The 21,702-nt window shown below is 36.4% G+C and overlaps 1 protein-coding gene across 4 annotated transcripts in view; it reads right to left on the bottom strand.

Moving 5' to 3' along the window:
- LRRC8B (leucine rich repeat containing 8 VRAC subunit B) overlaps positions 1–21,702 on the bottom strand; it is a 40,526-nt gene that overhangs the window by 4,081 nt on the left and 14,743 nt on the right. For 3 of the 4 annotated variants that reach the window (XM_087930135.1, XM_026700291.2, XM_087930136.1), the window contains 3 exons: positions 19,437–19,483; positions 4,199–4,301; positions 131–2,290 (listed from right to left, as the gene is read on the bottom strand). In XM_087930135.1, the coding sequence (XP_087786261.1) occupies positions 131–2,266 (2,136 nt within the window). In that variant the 5' untranslated portion in view covers positions 2,267–2,290; positions 4,199–4,301; positions 19,437–19,483. The remainder of the gene's footprint in view (positions 1–130; positions 2,291–4,198; positions 4,302–19,436; positions 19,484–21,702) is intronic. The other variant, XM_087930137.1, reaches the window with a different exon arrangement.

Here is a 21,702-nt window from a genome sequence, read left to right as displayed (position 1 = left end):
TACCCAACATGGCCCAACTATGAAAGATGCTGGGAACTATATTTTAGCAATGTCTGAATCAATGGAAACAATAAGGATCTGAAAAAAATACTACAAAATTTACTTAAAGGCAGTATTAGCTTCTACTTACATGATTCTTTGTCACAGCAAAGTACTGCAAATTGGTTAAATATTGGATTTCATCAGGAATAGAGATTAGCTTATTGTAACTCAGATCCAGATGATGTAGCTTTTTGCAAAGAAAGAGTTGTGGTGGGATTTTTTTAATGTTGTTGTGATTTAAATAGAGCTGTTCCAAGTTTGCTAAGGTACCAATCTGCACAGGGATGTAAGATATTTTGTTGTGCCACAACTTCAGGCAAGAAAGATTTTCAAGGTGCTGAAAGCTAATAATTTCTTCTACTGTCCGTAGATTATTTTCTTTCAAATCTATTTCACGCAAATAGTTTAGGCTGAATATAGAATGAGGGATGCGCTCCAAATCACAGCTGATCAGTTCCAAGATTCTCAGATTTAACAGTTTCTTCAAGTTGGTCAACACTAACAGTTTTTTCCCCTCGTTGTCAATAGATAATTTCTGCAGTGAAGGCAATTGGTCTGTAACCACCTGAGGTATGCGGGAGAGGCTGTTCTTTAAATGAATTGCTTTCAGATTTGCAAGGTCTTGAAAACCCTCACTGTAGAAGCCATTCTGCAGTTCTGGCACATAGCATCCGGTCAAATACAGTTCCTGTAAGTTTTTTAGATAGAATACCCAGCGTGGAATCTTTCCCATGTCAACAGATTTTAGTCGCAGAATTTTTAAATTATCTTCGAGGAAGTGCAGTGCCGGATATTCTACAGTTAAAGTTGAATGGTAAATGTTTAGTTCTTTAAGACTGGATAGCTGACTTAGAGACGGCGGCAGTTTCACCTCAGGAATGAGCTCCAGTGTTAGAACTTCTATCTCTGTGAGTTCAAAGACGTCATCTGGAAGGCCACTAAGCATAAAAAGATGAAGTTCCATTTTGTCTTGAGAGTTTCGTACCAGCTTGCTCTTCAGCCTCTCTAAAGACCATTCGTTATTGAGACTAATTTGTTTCAGCTTATTTTCACTCACCTCGGAGAGAAATATGGAGAAGCGCTTTGAATATAGAGGGTCGTACTGGTCTGCTAGGTGAAGAATAAAGGCAAAGTCATTTCTTACATCAGGGATGTCACTGTAATTACTCTGCTCCCTCAGCTTCTCAAAAGAATATTGTTTAAGTGAACTTCTCAGCATCCATAACAAACTGTAAGTGCATGTCAGGCCATATAAAATCACCAGGACAACATAAAATGAAGCAAGCACTTTAAAAATTTCGGCCAGGGAATAAACACATTGGTATCGCTTGTAGCCAGTAAAGGTTTGAATATCAACTACACAATTGATTTCTAGGTTAATAAAGGTTAAATAATACGGAACATAAATCATTATTAAAATGAACACAATGACCTTGATCACAATCTGTTTTAGATACACTCTATAAATGACATCTTTCTGCTCAACATGTACCCTGAATCGTTTCACTTTCTCAAATATCGACTTTGCTTGTTCCCCTTCTCTTCGGTCAAGAACATTTGAAGTACTCTCTCTTCCAGCTGTTTCTAGTCCAGTCTGTGAGTAGGACATTGACTGCCTCTTGCTCTCCAGCTCTGTCATGTTGCTTGGGGAGGGAAGAAATGTTTTCGATTTGGAGCATGGCACAGTCCTCACAGATTGTTCAGCAACAGTTTCTGATAGGGCACGTGTGGTCCAAGGGGAATCGAAACATTTGTGAAGTATGGCTACAAAATGCTCTAGCCTTGAACTTGTACTGGGGTAGTAAAGCCAGAAATTACTGCAAGCTGCAAAAATGAAAGTGTGGAGCAGCACTAAGTACGGGAAAAATTTGGCAAACCAATGAAGTTCTCTCTCGTAACACACTGCATCGATGTAAGAATACTGCTGCCTATGAAGGTAATTCTGGATTCGAAGAGGATGAATTTCTGGTGTTGCCGAGGTGAAGGATTCATTGATGTTGCTTTTAATCAGATGCCAAGGCACTGCGCAATGATTGTCAAATTCAAGCTTGCAAGGAAGACAACATAACAATCTAGTCTGAGTGAGCTGAAGAGCCCCAGCAAGGACAGCAACAAGCAGCATTATCATGGTAAGATAGTAGCAGAAAACATCCCACCAAGGTTTCAAGATGTGAAAGGATGCCTGGGCATCTGCTAAGCATCTGAGTTCAGTTAATGTAATCATGATTTGCTTATGACGCAGTAGCAACTGTAAAAGAAAAACAAAGGAGAATGTTGAGCTGAATTAACCGGATAGAAATTAAAATTCTATTATGCTAAACCAAAATTGTAGCATTAACATTTTAAACAAATTAGAAATCTTTAAACATTATTTCATATTCTACCTAGAGAAATACAACTTATATTTAATTGCAATTTTGTCACAAATGAAACATTTGTATGAATTTGTAGTTTTTTTTGTCCTAAAAGATAAATCCTATCAGTTATTGCAAGCATTAACTCCATTGTGGTATAAGGCTTAGTATTCTGCATTTCCCATATACCCCTTTGATTCAATTATGTCTGATTCTTGGAGACTGCCCGGACAAGTTTGCATTTTCTTGGAAATATTTTTTAAGAAGTGGTTTGCCCGTGCCTCCTTCCTAAGACTGAAAGACAGCAACTATCCTAAGATCAACCAGCTGGTTTTGTGCCTATGGCAGGACTAGAACTCTCAGTCTCTCTCTGGGTTTTTAGCATGATGCTTTAACCACTAAGTTAAATTAGCTCTTTTTCTGAGATATTAATATTTTTTTCAACTACATTCCTTTTACATGGCAAAGAAAGTGGGGTTTTACTCTCCTATTTACAACTGACTAACTTATTCTTCAGCATTGGAAAAATAAACCTATGCCTCAATTATTCGGTGGTCTATAGCAGGGGTCTCCAACCTTGGCAACTTTAAGACTTGCGGACTTAAACTCCCAGAATTCCATAAGTCTTAAAGTTGCCAGGGTTGGAGACCGCTGATCTATAGAGTCAATGTTAGTAGCCACCTATGAACAAGATATATGTATCTGTTTGTTTTATAGTTTTTAGCTTTTTATTGTAATCATTTACTTTTATTTATCAATTAAACTAATATCAATTTACAGTATAGTACCATAAAAATAAATTTATAATCTAATCTATTTGATCAAATTTTCGTGTTTTTTTAAAATTTGGAATACATGATTTCCACAGATTTCCCCTTTTTTAATTTTGTTTTTTAATGACACATAATATTTATATGGTTAACTGCTAAATCAGATTATACAAAGTGTAATTTGTTTATATTATTTATATTACTCTAATCAAGAAACAAATAAAATAACAGTGGGTTCACAATTCACTCTTCCTGTATTGAATGATTTGCTTTAAATTACACATCAAACTAAAGGATAGGCCTCTCACTTTGAGCACCCCTTCCTCCTCTTTTAGGGAACATCTCCTAAAAAACTGAAGTCATCATGACACAAATTTGCATACCAACACAAAAGCAGTTTCTTGAGTTTGTTGTCTATTTTCTTGAGAACGTTTCACTGCTAAGACTGAGGATTTTCACTGAATTTGTTATTCAGCATGGTACAAAAACTACCTTGTTGTATAGATATCTGTGATTATAATATACGATGCTATAAGGCACTGCACATCAGAACTAGACACAAAGACAGTTTTTCCCTCATGCCACCACTCTGCTAAACAGCTAATTCCCACAATACTGTCAAACTATTGAGAAAGGCAGTGTTACCATCATTACTCTCATCTTCCCTATTATCTATCTCCTTATCTTCTTATGACTATAACTTTGTATCTTACGATTTATATTGTTTACTTAGTATCCTAATGTGATTTATGTTGATTGTTTATTTAGTATCCATGACTATCACTAAGTGTTATATCTAATGTTTTATGATGAATGTATTTTTATTATGACTATGATAATGATCTATCACTACTGCAGAATGTACATTGAGAGCTGGTGCACCAGAGACAAGTTCCTTGTGTGTCTAATCACACTTGGCCAATAAAGAATTCTAATTCTAATGATTTCTAAATCTGCTAAATAATAACAAATAAAAAAGACTTGTAATATAAATGTGCAATGTATATGTTGGAAATGTTAATTTGAACTTACTTTCCTAACTGATTGGGATAAAACATAGAAGTATCATTTTCAATCAGGAGGTCTGCATCTTTTAAAACTCCTCAGGCATGCCATCTTCACAACCGTCTTCATCCTGAATATCAACATACAACAAATAAGATTTCAAAACAGATGTTGCCTATATTGCAAGACATACAGCCATATATAGTACTGTATCAGAATTTTGGTGAGAACGTGTCAGAGAGAGAACGTTTGTTTCTAAGGTTATATTAGTAATTGGTTACATTACATATGGATATATGATTAAACAACACTATCAGTTTCAAAGTTTAAAATTAATGTTTGTAAATTTGCTCAATCAATTCATAGAATGCAGATGAGGGATACAACTACAAACAAAAAATACATACGGTCTAAAAAAAAGCCCAATTAAATCAAATTTAGAACATCAGAAAGTTTCTCATCCAAAATTCTTGAAATGTCAAATCTCTACTTAACATCTCATCCTAGTTAACATGCCATTACAGTGATAATACATGTAAGAATGTATTCAGATGTAAGCATTAGGAGAGTGTTAATTTGCAAGTTACTTATCACATGAAGAAGTAACAAACAAATGTCATATGGCATAATTAACTACTTACTTTTGGTATGATTGTTATACTACTCAGTCAGAAACACCATTCCTAACATAAGTTGCCAGTAAAGAATTAACAGCTTCCAGAAAGCTGGTATAAAGCTAGATTAGCCCTACATTTTCAGAAAGAAAATAGAAATATTAGAAATATTTTTTTTAGAAATATTTCTAAAAGTTTCTTAAACCATCTTGAAATCATCTACACTGATTTGTGCAGTAGAATGTTTCAGATTAGCTTGGCATCTCATAATCTTAGCCCTCCATCCAAATAAAGCCAGAAATTTTGTTTGACAGAGATTCCTTCCTTTTTTAAAAGATAGATCTCTCACTGTGATTTATAAAGAAAGAATACTGCAAACATCCCAAAGGAAGCAGTTCTTAAACAATTAGATCCATATCAGCTCTGCTCTGGTCAGTATGGTGAGCTGGCCTATAGCTAAAAGTACATTTTAAAATAGACCAAAACATTAGAGCATACATGCTAAAATATAGGTACATTATATATAATTGGAAGCTTAAATGAGTGAGTCAACTCTGTGTCTGTCTGTCCGCCCATGTTAGTACTTATGGCTGAAAGAAGCCATGGAGAATTATATGTACCACAAAACTACATTATATTTGATTTTCTTGTATGCTATCTGAAGGCTAGCAAAGGAAAAATCCTAGCAGCAGAGACCTCTTTGAAGAGTAAGGATGTATAGAAGTAGGTGCTTTTCTACCTATACTGAGTGCCATGCAATTTCTTTTTAGGATATTTTTACATTGTACATTAGGATTTAAGGATATGCTATGATAAAAGGGCATGCGTGGAGAAGGCTTATTGTCTACGGATTCTCCCTGATTTCATATTCCAAGAGAGAATTGTCAGGCCCTCTAAAAGGAAGCTAGGTGAATAGCGTCATTTGAAATACTGCATCTAAGCTGGAAAAAAAATCCTGAGAGAAGGTAATTATCAATGTCTTGCTTATCAGAAACACACAGAGGAAAACTCTATATGGCCATGTCACAAATTACTCATGACAAAGTGGTATTCTTCATTTCTTCTTACAATGTGATTATAGAATAAAGCCTTCCCAGAAAATAAATTTCCTTTCTCCCTAAATATATTTAATTAGTTTTTTTATAACAGCAGAAAGGCTACAACTAAAGGTTAAATCCTTTAAGTAGGTGCACTTATTAGTTTTGACTAAAAGACGTTTAATGTGTGTTAAATGGGGAGAAACGAGCACAATTCACTTGTGATTTTAATTCCTTGGTTAGAATACACTGTAACTACATAGCCAAAAAGGCATTAAGAGTTGTTAACCTAATCCTCCGTAGCTTTTTCTCTGGTAATATCACACTACTAACTAGAGCATACAAATCATTTGCTAGACCAATACTCGAATACAGCTCATTGTCTGGAACTCACATTACATATCTGATATTAGCACAGTTGGGAAAGTCCAGAAATATTTCATAAGAAGAGTTCTCCACTCCTCTATTCGTTGTAGAATACCTTATGCCACCAGACTTGAAATTCTAGACCTAGAAAACCTTCGATTATGCCGTCTTCGGTCTGATCTAAGTATGGTATATAAAATCGTACATTGCAATGACTTACCTGTCAATGAATACTTCAGATTCAACTATAACAACACAAGAGCACACAATAGATACAAACTCAAGGTTAACTGCACCAAACTTGATTGCAGGAAATACGACTTCAGCAACAGATTGGTCAATGTCTGGAATATTCTACCTGACTCTGTGGTTTCTTCCCCAAACCTCAAAAACTTTAATTTTAGACTGTCTACTATTGACCTCACGCCTTTCCTAAGAGGTCTCTAGGGGGCGTGCATAAGCGCACCAACGTGCCAACCGTCCCGGTCCTATTGTTTCTTTTATTTTTCTTATATGTACCCATTTCATGTATTCATAACTATGTATATATTTATACCTATTCCCTTGTAAGCGATTGACAAATCAAATAAATATGTAAAATAAAATAAATAAATACCAAAGCTGCTCTAATATGCCAAACTATGTCAAGCTACAATGAAGAAAGTTACTTGCCTGGATATTCCAGTGAAGGCAATGAATCTGAACTTCAAAATGAATTTAGATTGGAGTGTCCACATGTGACCCTGATCCCAATGAAATCCATATAGTAAAAAAATGATTTCACTTGACACAGTAAGGAATTCGACAAAGTAGACCACAACCTACTTCTTAGTAAGCTAGAAAAAAGTGGAATAGATAGCACCACCACTGGATGGACTCGCAACTGGCTAGCAAACTGTACTCAATGAGTAGTCTTTAATGGGTCTAAATCTACATGGAGGGAACTAAGCAGTGGGGTGCCACAAGGTTCTGTCTTAGGCCCAGTACTCTTCAATATCTTCATTAACAACTTAGATGACGGAATAGAAGGGGAACTTACCAAATTTGCAGGTGATACTAAGCTGGCAGGAATAGCTAACACCCAAGAAGATAGGCTCAAGATCCAGATGGATCTTGACAGACTAGAACACTGGGCCATATCTAACAAAATGAAATTCAATGTAGAGAAAAGTGAAGTCCTACATTTAGGCAAGAAAAACCAAAAGTACACATAGACTGGGTGAAACCAGGCTCAATAGCAGTAATTGTGAGAGGGATCTTGGAGTCTTAGTGGACAACCAGCTAAATATGAACCAGTAGTGTGCAGAAGCGGCCAAAAAAGCTAATGCAATCCTGACTTGTATTAACAGAGGGATACAATCAAGATCAAGGGAAGTACTAATACCACTCTATAAAGCTTTAGTAAGACCACACCTAGAGTACTGCATCCAGTTTTGTTCACCACATTATAAAAAAGATGTTGAGGCTCTAGAAAAAGTACAGAGAAGAGCAACCAGGATGATTAGGGGACTGGAGGCTAAAACATACAATGAACGGTTGCAGGAACTGGGCTTGTCTTGTCTAGTAAAGAGAAGGACCAGGGGAGACATGATAATGGTCTTCCAATATTTGAGGGTCTGTCACAGGGAGGAAGGGGTCAAATTATTTTCTAAAGCGCCTGTCGGCCAGGCAAGGAATAATGGATGGAAACTGAACAAGGAGAGATTTAACCTGGAAATAAGGAGAAACTTTCTGACAGTGAGAACAATAACCAGTGGAACAGCTTGCCCTCAGAAGTTGTGGGAGCGCCATCACTTGAGACCTTCAAGAAGAGATTGGACTGTCATTTGTCAGAAATGGTGTAGGGTCTCCTGCTTAGGCGGCAGGTTGGACTAGAAGACCTATAAGGTCCTTTCCAACTCTGATTATCTGTTATATCTGACAAGGAACACGTCCTTAGAAGGAAAACTACTGAAAAAAGGATTGAAAGTATAGCTGAAACAAGCTCGGCTGGAAATACAAATGAAGTGAAGAGTACATTACAGGTGGTCGACAACTTACAACTATACGTTTACTAACCACTCAAAGTTATTACAGCACTGAAAAAAAGTGAGTTATAATCAGTCCTCACACACTTACAAGCATTGCAGCATTTGTGGTTGTCTAAAGTCAGGTGCTTGACAACCGGCATGTATTTATAACCAGTGCAGCATCCTGGGGTCATGTGATCACCTTTTGTGGCCTCCTCAGCCAACTTCTGACAAGCAAAGTCAATGAGAATTTGCTTAATGACTAAGTGATTTGCTTAACTAACATGGGAAAAGACCAATGGTAAAATCAGATGGGAGTCACTTAACAACCGCCTTGCTTATGCAATGAAAATTCTGGTCAGAATTGTTAAGTCATACTCTACCTGTATTCAGAAATCTAGCCACTTGTCTTCTTTGAACAGTATTTTGCTTCCTCTCTTTTATGACAGACAGGGTTCAGGATAGAAATCGAGCTAAAAAGTATATAAAGTCTCTTTTCTCATACTTGACTGAGTTCAGGTATTGCTTCAACATCAGTCTTAAAAGAAACAAAATAAAATTTTAATGAAATAAAAGTTGTTCCTGAACACTTTGATTGAAGCAATGCTAACCCATACATTTTGTATGGTCCTAAAGGTTATTAAAAAAAAGAATAGACACATTTCATTCAATTTAATATGTAATACAATTAAAGGATCAGAACTCTTCCAAACAGCTTTTAGCTCATAAAAGCATAAAAGCACTTCAAAGTTCTCTGAGTTGTGATTATGTTCCAAAATTGGACCATGGAGTATCTAAAGTGATCTCAATAATTATCTCCTCATTTTGTTGAGTTTTAGGTTGTAATCCTATTTGCATTTATCTAGGTCACAGTGAATTCAAGCTAAGAGTATATAAAAACTTACTTTAATATCAAGTCTCCTTTTGGGTATCAGTGTCAATGTTTTGGGATTAATCCACAAAAACTGCAAACCATACAGTTACCATTTACAATGCAGGCCAGCTTTCTAAACAATGTTTTAAAAATATATTGTTCATTCAAATGTTTAATACTACCACATTTAGGAATAATAATTTCTAAATATGCTGTAGAGCAATAATTGTAAACAATATAATTTCAAATTTTATCCAAACTACCTTTACTAAAATGATATATTTTCTTTATTATAAAAATTATGCTATGTTCAATTATTTCCTACTTCTCATGTACTATCTATATAATTTATAGTTCTTTATCGAATATGTTCATGGTTTTGCTCTACAAACTGAGGTTACAATTCAGTATGCACTTACCTGAAACTAATTTCATAATGAACATTGAGACCATGCTGGATTGTTTGGACTGGAGGATAGGTGGGTTATTGACAGTTTATGTTGTCTTTTGGGCTGCTTAAGAGTTTTTATTTTTTGTATTTTTTAAATTTCTAATTGTAAGCCTCTCCATCATTGTTGATAAATTGTATGAATAAACAAAAACATAATAGACTGTCCAAGGCCCTGAAAACTCTTCTAGAAATCCCTATGTAGTTCCTACACAGATGAGTTTCCACCAGTAAGAAAGTGGCTGTTGATTATTCCATTCTATTCTGTTCTGTTCTGTTTCCATCCCATCCCATCCCATCCACATTTGTTTTAGCCGCAGTGGTGGGATTCAAATTTCTTAACAATAGGTTCTGCGGATGTGGCCTAATTTGTGGGTGTGGCTTGGTGGTCATGTGACTGGCTGGGCATGGCTTGATGACTGGACATGGCTTGGTGGTCATGTTACTGGCTGGGCATGGCTTGTATGTAAATATTATAAATATTTATCTAAATATTGAATTTTTTATATAAAAAAGAGAAACTTTTACCCAAAATCAGGCAAAGCAGGCAGGCAGATTGAGTTACTCACAGAATCACAGATTCATTCAGAGAGCTATCTTTCTGCAATTGGCTACCTGAGTCTGTCACATAACATTTGCTTGCTAGCAAACTCATAAAATTAACTCACAACACACTATGTATGTAAATATTGATTTTTTTTATAAAAAAAGAGCAACTTTTACCCAAAATCAGGCAGAGCAGGCAGGCAGATTAAGTTGCTCATAGAATCACAGATTCACTTAGAGATCTGTGTTTCTGCCATCTGCTACCTTAGTCTGTACTGAATAATAGAAGCTTCAGGCTCAGCTCTGCTTTTAGATTAGCTAGAAAACAAGAAGTCTGACTTTCTAGCTAATCTAAATCTCCTGGCACAGCAGAACAGTTGATGGTCGGGGGAAAAAAAGGAAAATAACAACTTAGCAGGCAAGTTTGATGGTGCCAGCTAAGGAGTGAGTGGGTAGGGTGGGGTAGGGCGGAGCCAGCCAGTGATGCAATTTGCCAGTTCTCCGGCAGGTAGAATCTGACCCCTGGTGCGAGTGCGTTTTGCACGCTCATGTAGACCATTTCCTAAAAACCTCAGCTGTGCCGCCTGGACAGTGACAGGTGCACAGAGTTTGAAAATCCTTTTCTTTCCTGCTTTTTCAATCTCAGCTGTGCCGCGGAAAGCAGCTGAGGTTGAAAAAGCAGGAAATAAAGGACAGCCAAGAGCCCAGGTGAGTGGCTGGACCAAACAGAGCAGCAGACACCAAACCAATTTCATGTCTGCTGCTCTTCAGAGCTACCAGTTCTATAGAATCGGGTTGAACCGTTGGCATCCCACCTCTGTTTAGCCTTCAGCTTAATATGCTCATAGAGCTATTTGTAAAAGAATGGACATAGACAGTGCTCTTTTCAGGTTTATAATTTTAAAAGGCATGGTGCTGAAGAAAAAGGAAATTCAGACACCAGTACTAAATATTAATCCTTAGTTATGATGGAAAAGTAGTTGTTCAGTTCCTTTACAGCCCTGTTCCTTTATCTCCCAAGACAGCAATAATCAATGGCATCTGTGAAGGGGACAAAGACAACTCAGCGCAAGAGACAAAAAGAAAGAAAAAAAGCTTCTAAGAAAAAAAGCTCAATGCAGGGGATGAAGATTCTTCCACAATCCAAACAATTCAAAGGCCATTTAAGGGAGTCTGAATACGCTGAGACCGAGTGAAGAACTGGGGATGGGTGCTTTAACCATGTATGATTTGGACTGTTTGTTGGACTTTGTTTACCCGTTTACGGTAAAACCTACATTTTACTATTCAGTGTATCTGTATGCTGGTTGTGTGTTATTCAACATCACTCTCACTGTTTCCCTAAGTGCACTCATTCTCCTAACAGGGAATACCTCAACACTGGTTATGGGCACAGGGCATACCAGACTCAGATAACTGAGAGTTAGTGTGAATACACAGTACCATATACAGACAGCTGTTTACTGTTTAATTGTGGGTTACTGTCCTGGTAAAGATGGCACAAGACCTGTCAACAAGTCTATCATTGATAACCCAGTTGGATGGAACAAACAATGTTTCCTGGTCTATGAAGTGCAGTCTACTTCTGCCTAGGGAAGGGTTATGGGCTGCAGTTCAGGATCCACCGGATATAAATGCTTGGGATCCAAATGATGAGGACAATGCCAAAAAGTTAGCTGATTTAAATGGAATAATGAATGAGCTCTTTGTATAATTGGACTAACACTGAGTGACCAGCAGCTAGTCCATATTCATGGAGAAGAGTCTGCTGCTAGGTGTTGGGAGAATTTGAAGAGGATTTATGTTCGTGACAGTGTAGGTGCGCACATATATCTTACACGTAAACTGTTTAAGCACGTCTTCTGAAAGGTGGAGATATGTTAGCCCATTTGAACTTTATGAAAAGAACTTTTCAAGAACTACATGAAAAGGAACTGATTTTTTCAGAGCTGCATCAGGTTTACATCATTCTTTCCTCATTGGATGAAAATCATGATGATTATGTATCTTCACTGGAAGTCCTGACCAGAGATGAACTGACATTGACTGACATACCTGGAAGGTTGTTAGAAGAAGCAAGAAGACGACTGGATAGGGACCAACTGAGAAAGAAACAACCACAAGAAGAGGATTTGTGTTCAACTGCTTATACTGTTAGGAAATGTTTTTCTTGTGAGGCTAAGGGACATATAGCTAGATTCTGTAAGAAGGGAAAATGACAGAATACTGGTAATCACCAGAAGGCTAAGAAGAATGATTGGTAGCTTATCCTATCTTAGTAATTGGTCAAGGCCAGACATAGCATATAGTGTTAACTCTAGTATTATTAAGAAAGGTGTTAATTGGATGGCTGTCTATTCAACAAAAACATCTAAGCTTATCAACAATGGAGGCTGAATTCTCATGTTTATCTCTATTATGTACGGATTTAGTATGTTATAAACAACTAATGATAGATATGGGAATTAATGTAAATGAACCTATTGCTGTGTATGAAGACAACCAATCAGCAATTCAGATGGCTTCCAATCTCACCATAAAGACAAGATCAAAACACACTGATCTTAGATATCTAAGTGTGAGACAATGTGTTCAAAGTAAAATGATTAAACTGGAGTACTGCATGTCAGAGAATAACATTGCAGATCATTTTACGAAAGACCAGGGCACTGTAAAACATAAGGCTTGCTGTGAAGAATATGGACTTAAACTGTACGTCTTTATATATTGTCCTATCCAAAGGGGAGAATGTTCGGAATGATAGTCACCTAACAGTTGGGTTGGAAATATATAAACCAGGATAGTAATTTAATATTGTATCTTTAAGAGAATGCTGTAATTGTAATTGGCTGAGGTTCCTCCAACGGCCATAAGATGGAGCCAGAAACCTGGTTTGTTCTCCTTGAATTTCTTGTTTTGCCATATTGCCTGATTGTCGTTCTGCTTGGATTGCTGTGAGTTTTGCAACTGTTAGCAAACTCTGTTTACTGAGCTTTGTTTATGATACTTGACTTCATTTTTGGATTATCCCTGGACTGATACTTACTGCTTTAACCGTGTATGATTTGGACTGTTTGTTGGACTTTGTTTACCTGTTTACTGGAAGTAAAACCTACATTTTACTATTCAGTGTATCTGTATGCTGGTTGTGTGTTATTCAACATCACTCTCACTATGTTTCCCTGAGTGCACTCATTCTCCTAATGGGGAATACCTCAAAAGTACCCATCTGGCTTAATAAAACAGAAACATATTAATTTCTGATACCCCTTCTTGAGTCTGCAAAAACAAAGCATAGAAATATGTGCATTTCATGACCTGAAAAGTTATCATTGGGCTGCTATTTTATAACGTAGTAAGAAGCTAAGGGACAAGAAAAACAACTGATTATATTATCAGGGAGCAAGATAAATCAGAAATACAGCCAACAAGATTAGATTTGTTCTTTGTTTACACAGTAATGGAAGTATTAAATCTCCAGAACAGTGCTAAGACAATTTAATAGAAAACAGGCCTTCATGTGTATTGAAAATCCTCTTTTGTGCTAGTTTCCATTCCCAAAAATGTATCTTTAGTAATGCCAATTTCACTAATAAGTACCAGTAACTGGAGCCAATAGGCTATCATTTAGAAACTGGTATATGAAGGGCAAAGATTATATCTACATTTATTTTTATATGTCTATAACTATCCATCCATCTATGTATCCATCCATCCATCTATTTAGCCATCCAGCCATCTCTATCTCTATCATCTATGTCTATCACCTCTCTCTCTCTCTCTCTCTCTCTCTCTCTCTCTCCATCCATCCATCCATCTTATCTATCCATCCATCCATCCATCCATCCACCCTTCCATCTACCTACCTACCTAGCCACATACACATGGATTCCAAATTGCTTCTTAAATGTATTATTATAAAGGGCACTGTGACCCTATGAGAACAAGTTTTAAATAAAAACTGGGACAGCTAATCACAGTAACAAATAATGTTGCTGTTTCGTCTATAGTAGATAATGAAAGAACAATGGATTCTGACACAACCTTGCCTAAGCTTCACAAATATGAAAAACAGGATGTAGCTTAGACAGCACAAAGGTGGTTAACATGATACCTTGTCAGTCACAGAAAACAGATTTTGCAGATGGCTACCCTAGCAGGGGCTAATTCAAGAGGAAACCTTGAATAAAGTATATTTGTAATCTTAACTTCCAGAAAACAAAGCACGTTAACTGAGATGACATTTAAGTTCTTCAAGAACTGTTCACTGTATACAAGATTAGACGAGTATGTGATGACAAGCCTCTGAATGCAATTGCAGAATGTGTCAACTGCTGACTTTTACTGTTTGAAGATCAACAAAATGTAATATCAAATCCTGGTAACCTTTATACATCAAAATATGTAAATACAAACAGTACATACTTTTAGTCTAATATTTGACTTGCCAGTTTTTACAAAATTTGTTGTAAACATGTTAAACAGAAATGAATAAAACCTTGTTACAATTTATTTAATATTTTATATGCCATTTAGTGGGGAATTCAACAGGATAAGGATAGATCAATTAGCCTAAATGCTATTTAACACTTGTTTATCAACAGTTTTAGTAATAAAAACTATATTTTTTTGCTGAAATACTTCAAATACTAATTATTTGTATAGAAATGTATTGCTGAATTAATGAATGCTATACAGTATTCAAAAATTTTATTAATATATTTATAGAGACAGATATAACTTATCTGAGGAAGAACCACAGCCTAGTTCAGCTGTGTTCAGCCTGCAGTTAGCGGGATGCATGTGACAAGATTATAATTAAAAATATTTTAAAAATAAAGGAAGTTTGTTACAATATTTATACGTAATAACTATTTATATTTTACATGTGGCCCAAGACCATTTTACTCTTCACTCATTGCCACCCAGCAAGCCAAAGGGTTAATACTCACAATGTAAACAATGGCCTGATAGATAAATGGAATCTGAACCCAGAGGAGGGATGGGAATGGAGAAAGCATCTCAGAAGGGACTTTCCCTAGTTTTCTCGAAAGTAATTGCAGGGGAGCTGCTTTCAGACTTGCAAGATTCTGTTACTGTAATCTTATCATAAAGGAAGCATTAATGCTCATGGTTTTAGTTGTCTGTCTGGGCTACATTGAAGGATTGACATATTCCTTTTAATTCCCGATACCCTTTCAGGAATCTTTTTATAGTGTTGTTTTGTAGAAGTTGCAGCATTTCCCCTCATTATTTTATTTGACTTAATGCATTATTTCCCCTCAGATTCCCGTTTTTGCTTGATTAGCCAGAGTACTTCTTCCCTTGTTTTTATCAAATTAAGCTTTCCACTTTAAAAAAAAAAAATCCTTCCCTCACTATTTTTTTTAACATTTATTTAACCATGCTGGTGTTTTCTTATACATATTCATTCTACATTCTTTCTATGATGAATAGATCCATTGTATTATGAAGTTATTCTTTTATAATTGTTTAAATAACTTCCAAAGTTTTCAGTACATTTGTACTGAATATTAACACAAATGCTTGAAAACAGTATTATTACAGTCTGTATTCCTAAAACTCCCTCTCAAGTATTCACCATGGCAGAGGATCTGTTCCTAGAAGGGATGAGCAGAGAATGCCAGGAATATACTCACAGCAGGCTAAACCAAGGTGTGAAGCCAATTACCCATCTAAAGCAAGCAGGCACCCTTATTGGGCAGCAGTGATATAGGAAGATGCTGCAGGCAGATGATAGCTTTATTGACAATAGCAAAAGCATCATTTGAAACTCGGTGGGAGAAGGTAATGATAACCTCTTCCTACATTTTACTATGCAAACCATGCAGAAAGACAATATAAAGTGATACACACACCAGAACAACTAGACACAAGGACAGTTTTCCCCCGAAAGCCATCACTCAGCTAAACAAATAATTCCCTCAGCATTGTTCAACTATTTACAAAGTCTGCACTACTATTACTATTAATCTTCTCATCAATAACCCATCCCCTCCCACTTATGACTGTATGACGGTAACTTTGCTGCTTGTATCCTTATGATTTATATTGACTGTTTCCTAGTATTATTTGATCGCTTATTGTACCCTATGACTATTATTAAGTGTTGTACCTGATGATTCTTGACTCTTGACGAATGTATCGTTTCTTTTATGTATACTGAGAGCATTTGCACCAAGACAAATTCCTTGTGTGTCCAATCACACTTGGTCAATAAAGAATCCTATTCTATTCCATTCCATTCCATTCCATTCTATACAGGTAGGATGGCACTCAAGATGCTTCTGAGGAAGCGCTGTGGATGTTTTGGAGCACTAATCGTGTTTACGACGTGGCTAGATTAAAAACTTTGGGATGTCTAATTGCTTATATTATCACACAGAGGGAAAAATCTTATGCTAGAAAGATAAAATTACTTGGTATATACAGTATAGCATATACTGTAAGAAGCATGAATATGTAAAGGATCAATGCAGTGAAAGATGAAATGAATCAACTACACATTGAAGTTTCAGGCATCAATTAATTGAAATTATCTAAAAATGGACAGTCAAAAGCTAATACTGTTTATTATTCAGAACACAGAAAACAAAGAAGGAACAGCATTGCTTTCAAGCTAGCACAAGTAGTGCAAAGACAGTACTTGGATATCATACAATCAAAGATGGAATAATATTAGATTTGGAGACATCCTTAATATAACCGTTATCCAGGTTTATGCTCCAAGTACCAATGCAGAAGAAAAAGAGATTCATGAATTTCATGGTTCAGGTTTAACCTGAACTCAGCAAAATATGCAAGGCTGATTATGGTTGGAATGGTAAAGTTGGAAATAGTAAGCAGGAAAACATGCTTGGACTATATGGCCTAGGAAACAGGAATGAAGCAGGAGAATGGTTATCAGTTTTCATTCAATGAGTTTTTCATTACTACTAAGTCTTCAAACAATACAAAAACCTATATACATTGACAGAACCAGATAGAGTACAGGATCAAACATACTACTTCTAGAAGGAGATGGAAAATAATAATTATCTATTATTAGTAATATCAGTAATAGCAAAGATAAGCCTTGCCACAGTTTTCATATATGGTCTTGAGCACATATACAACATTTTTAAGGAGAACATCAGAAACTAGCTTGAAGTCCTGAACCTCTTAATCAGGAACCAGATGAACTGTGGAAATGAAATCACGGAGGTTGTCAAGGATGAATGTGAAACGAGACTGCTAAAAACTAAGAAAGAAAATTGGATTATAGAACAGATGGCAGATATTATGAAGAGAGACAAAAGCCAAGGGGAGGAAAAGTTCTCTGGAAGAAATTTAACAAAATTTCAAAATGCTATAAGAGATAAAAATCAGTTTTACAATAATATCTACAAAGCAAGGGTGGGATTCAAATTTTTTAGCAACCGGTTCTGTGGGCGTGGCTTAGTTGGTGGGCATGGCTTGGTGGTCATGTTATTGGCTGGGTGTGGCCAGCTCAATATCACTCACATCGAGGCACGCATCTCCTCCTGAAATAGCATACTAAAAGACAAACAGTAACAAATTCCAAAAAAATCAAACAAAAATGGAAAAATACTGAAATGTTGTACAAGAAGTGATATTAGCATTCAACAGAAGATATCTCCTATTTACAATATTTCTACAACTAGAAACTGAAATTAGATCAGCAATCTGGTCACTACACAAATTAACTGAATACATATTAATATATTTTAAACAAGACAAGAATAAATAAAATTCTAACCAAGCTATGCCAGAAAATCAGGAGAATAATAGATTGGAAGAGATCAACTCATATACCAATAACAGAGAAAGGAGACTTAAACAGAATGTACAATCTATCGTACTATATTCTCAATTTCACATGCTACCAAATAATGTTCAAAATTATCCAATGCACATTAGAGTCCTACATAGAAATGGAGATGCAGATGTTCAAACTGGCTTTAGAAAAAACTTGAAGAACATGAGATGTTATTGCTGATGCATGCTTTATAATCAAAGAAGCAAATAATTTTTTTAAAATTCAGCATGTACTTAATTGATTAAAGAAAATATTTCAATTGTGTCAAGCTGTGGAAAGTCCCTAGGAAAACTGGAATCCCGGAACATCTGATTGTCCTTGTGTAGAATTTACAGACAGAATAGAAAGCCACAGTTCAGATGGTACATTGTGTACCACAGACTGGTCCCAGATCAGCAAAGGAAGGAGATAAGGCTATGCAGTCTTCCCCTTATCTATTCAGGATATATGCTAAGGGAAGTTGGATTAGAAGATAAGTTTGGTTTTAAAATTTCAGGGACAAACCTCAAGAGTTTGTACTATACTGATATTACTCTGCTATTTGAAAATATGAATGATTCAGAAGGTCTAGTAATAAAAGGTGCTTCAATACTAGAACACTGTGAAAAAATGGGATTAAGATTAAACATAAGGAATACCAAAGTATAGATAAACACAAACAGAATTGACAGTGAAATATTAAAATGATATACAGCCTCTACCCTTTGAAGATGGACTATCAAAAGTAAAAAAAAGAAAAGAAAAAAACAGAAGTCAAGAAATATGCCACAGGGTAGCATTTGACAGATTAACAGTGAGGGTCTTAGAAAACCTATTCAGATACTGTGATATGTCTGAACTACAAAGAATTTTCCAGTCAAAGGTTTTCTTTGTAACCTTCTATGAAAGCGAAAACTAGGCTTTGAAGAAACAGAGGATAGAAAGAGTATTGACTCTTGACATTTGGTTTTGAAGAACTCTCGTCAAAGATAGGTAAGGAAACAAACAGGTGGATCAAAGCACATATCAAACTAGAATTCTCACTTCAGTATAAATGAATAGGCTCAAATGACCATAATTTGAATACATTATGTGAAGACTTAACTCTCTGGAGAAGATGAAGGAAAAACAACGAGCAGCAACATGGATGGACTCAATTACAGTGGCAATTGGTGTCCCAGTAGTAGACCCAAGGGTCAGGATGGGAACAGATCATCCTGGAGAAGGTCTATGCAATCACTAAGAGTTTGACACTAATATGATGGCACAGAGACAATCAATAATCAATTCCCAAAACTGTTCCATAAACATATCTAACAAGAATCAGGGCATTGTGATTATTAAATCAATGCTTTCTATCTTGTCAGCTCCAGAAATGTCTAAGGCATGATCATTTAATTCTGGAAATACCACTGATATCAGAATAGATGACACAAGCTTCCATTTTTAACTTTGAACTCTTCTTCTACTGTATTTAGGCATATAATTTAAATTAATATATTAAGCAAACAACAGTTAAAATAGTCAGGTAAGCAAATTAACATGTTCTTACCTGCCAATTGCCAGTCAGATATAATTCCTTCTGGAGCTTGACAGTTCCTGCAGAGACATTGTTGAAAGAATTACTGTATATTTACAATTCAAAATTATAGAACAAGAAAAGCTTATAAGAGTCGTGCAGTCTGAACTCTCTAATTATAGTTAATAAGAGTTAAATACCAATCTCAGCATGTCTGAAAAATATTTAATCCAAGGCACCATCTAGTGGCATGGTTTAATCACAGCATTTGTTTCTGCTAAACCCCAGAATTCAATTTCAATTCTTAAAAACTTTAAATATACTGTAGATTAAGTACTATTACATTTCCCTCACAGGTACAGCTCACAAAATACAGCCAGCTGTATCCAAGATGTAGGCAAATGGAAACACTCTACCAGTGTCAAGCACATCTTGACAAATTTTGAAAGTCAGTTCTAAGTGGATATATGAAGCTAGTGCTTCAGACTGCCAATCTTGTTAACTAGTTCTTATTGACAGCGGCTGAGCTATTTCTTGTATAGTACTCTGTTACTGAGCAGAATTGATAAACTTGTTAGCAGGTTTATTGAAACTCTTTTAGAGAATTTACTTTATACGCAGTTTCCTGTACTAGTCAATATTTATTACTGGATATTTATTGTTCAATAAAATTTCATTTTAGTTTCACTGTTGTTTTACTAAGTTGGTAAAAAGCATCTAAAAAAAAACTGCTGTTTTTTTAATTGCTGAGAATATAATTTAAAATAGAAAACATTTCTAAACTTATGCCCATAGTTTTGTATCACTCTCGAGTGATGTGGGTTGTAATTCATAATAAAAGTTCAATTCTTTTAAAATACTACATGATTCTTAGTTTTTTCTCAATTTTGAAAAGTTTAAACTGCAACAAAATAGAGCTTAGTTCTTATTCATTCAAAAGATTCCTCTTATTAATAAAGAAATTATTTATACATATTATTATTATTGTAGCAGACCAACATTTTTGCAAGATATATAGTGTAGACAAGTATAAAATTTGGTGTCAGAATGAATCTGGGAATAGAAAAGTGTTTTCATTTGGTTATTTTACAGTTTTAAAGAGGTCTAGTTATGGGTGTGCTGAAAGAGAAGTCAAACAACTCTAATCTAATGAATGCTGTCCATGATAAGGGATGGATATACTGTAGTTATGCTACAAGTACAGATTCTCAGAGAAATAGGGGGGAAAGGTCATCCTCATTTTTTCCAAAACTGAACAAAATGTAATATTGCCTGTTTCTTTCACATATTGCAATCCTTCATTTAGATCTTTTTATAAATTTTTAAAGTCTATGAACCAGGAAAACCTCTGCGCAGAATTATTGAAAATACCAGAACTTTACATTCCCATATGCAGGTAGCAACAGAGCCAATGAGGACTCACAGAACAAAGCCAACTATTTACTATTTACTAAAGTCTACTATGTAAACTTCAGGGCCATGTGATCTTCAATCTACATGTGAGTTATCACAGGTGGCGATTAAAATTCTAGAATTGGCTAGCATACTCTATTTAAGGCCACTACATGATTGTACAGTAAACATTACTGTGATTCAGATACAAGGATAATTATAACAATAAAGCCAGTTTGGTCTAATGCAGTGATGGCTAACCTATGACACGCGTGTCACTTGTGACACGCCGAGGCACTTTGACTGACACGCCTGTTGGTCTGCTCGGGAGGAGGGGGAGGAGGTGGCGGCGGCTTGCGTTGTTTTCTGAGCTCTAGGCTCTAGGCTCGCGGGCTCAGAAAACAACGCGAGCCAGGCGGCTTCAGTCCGCTTGGCTTCATTTCTTCAGCCCCAGCTGCTTTCAGTCCGCTCGGGAGGAGGGGAGGAGGTGGCGGCGGCTCACGTTGTTTTCTGAGCCCGTGAGCCCGCGAGCCTAGAGCTCAGAAAACAACGCAAGCCGCTACCACCACCTCCTCCCCCTCCTCCCGAGTGGACTGAAAGCAGCTGGGGCTGAGGAAATGAAGCCAAGCGAGCCGAAGCCACCTCGGCTCGCGTTGTTTTCTGAGCCCGCAAGCCTAAAGCCAGGACGCTTTCATTGCACGGCAGAGCTTCTTGTCTTGGGAAACGCCGGGCATCTTTGCTGCCCCCTGAGGGGAGGGCGATTCTGGGCTGCGCAATTGGGGGACTTCGTCGCTTTGGGTGGGTGGGTGGGTGGGAGCGAGGACGTTGACTTTAAGCGGCAGGGTCGGATTGCGCGTGCTGGAGAGGGCTTGACTGTATTCCGGGGAGAGAGAGAGAGAGATCATAA

This window comes from Pseudonaja textilis, chromosome 3 (assembly GCF_049901715.1).
Source record: "Pseudonaja textilis isolate UNSWEBS1 chromosome 3, rPseTex1.2, whole genome shotgun sequence".
NCBI lineage: Eukaryota > Metazoa > Chordata > Lepidosauria > Squamata > Elapidae > Pseudonaja > Pseudonaja textilis.
The sequence above is the reverse complement of the archived record's forward strand: the minus strand, read 5'-3'. Positions and strand labels throughout refer to the sequence as shown.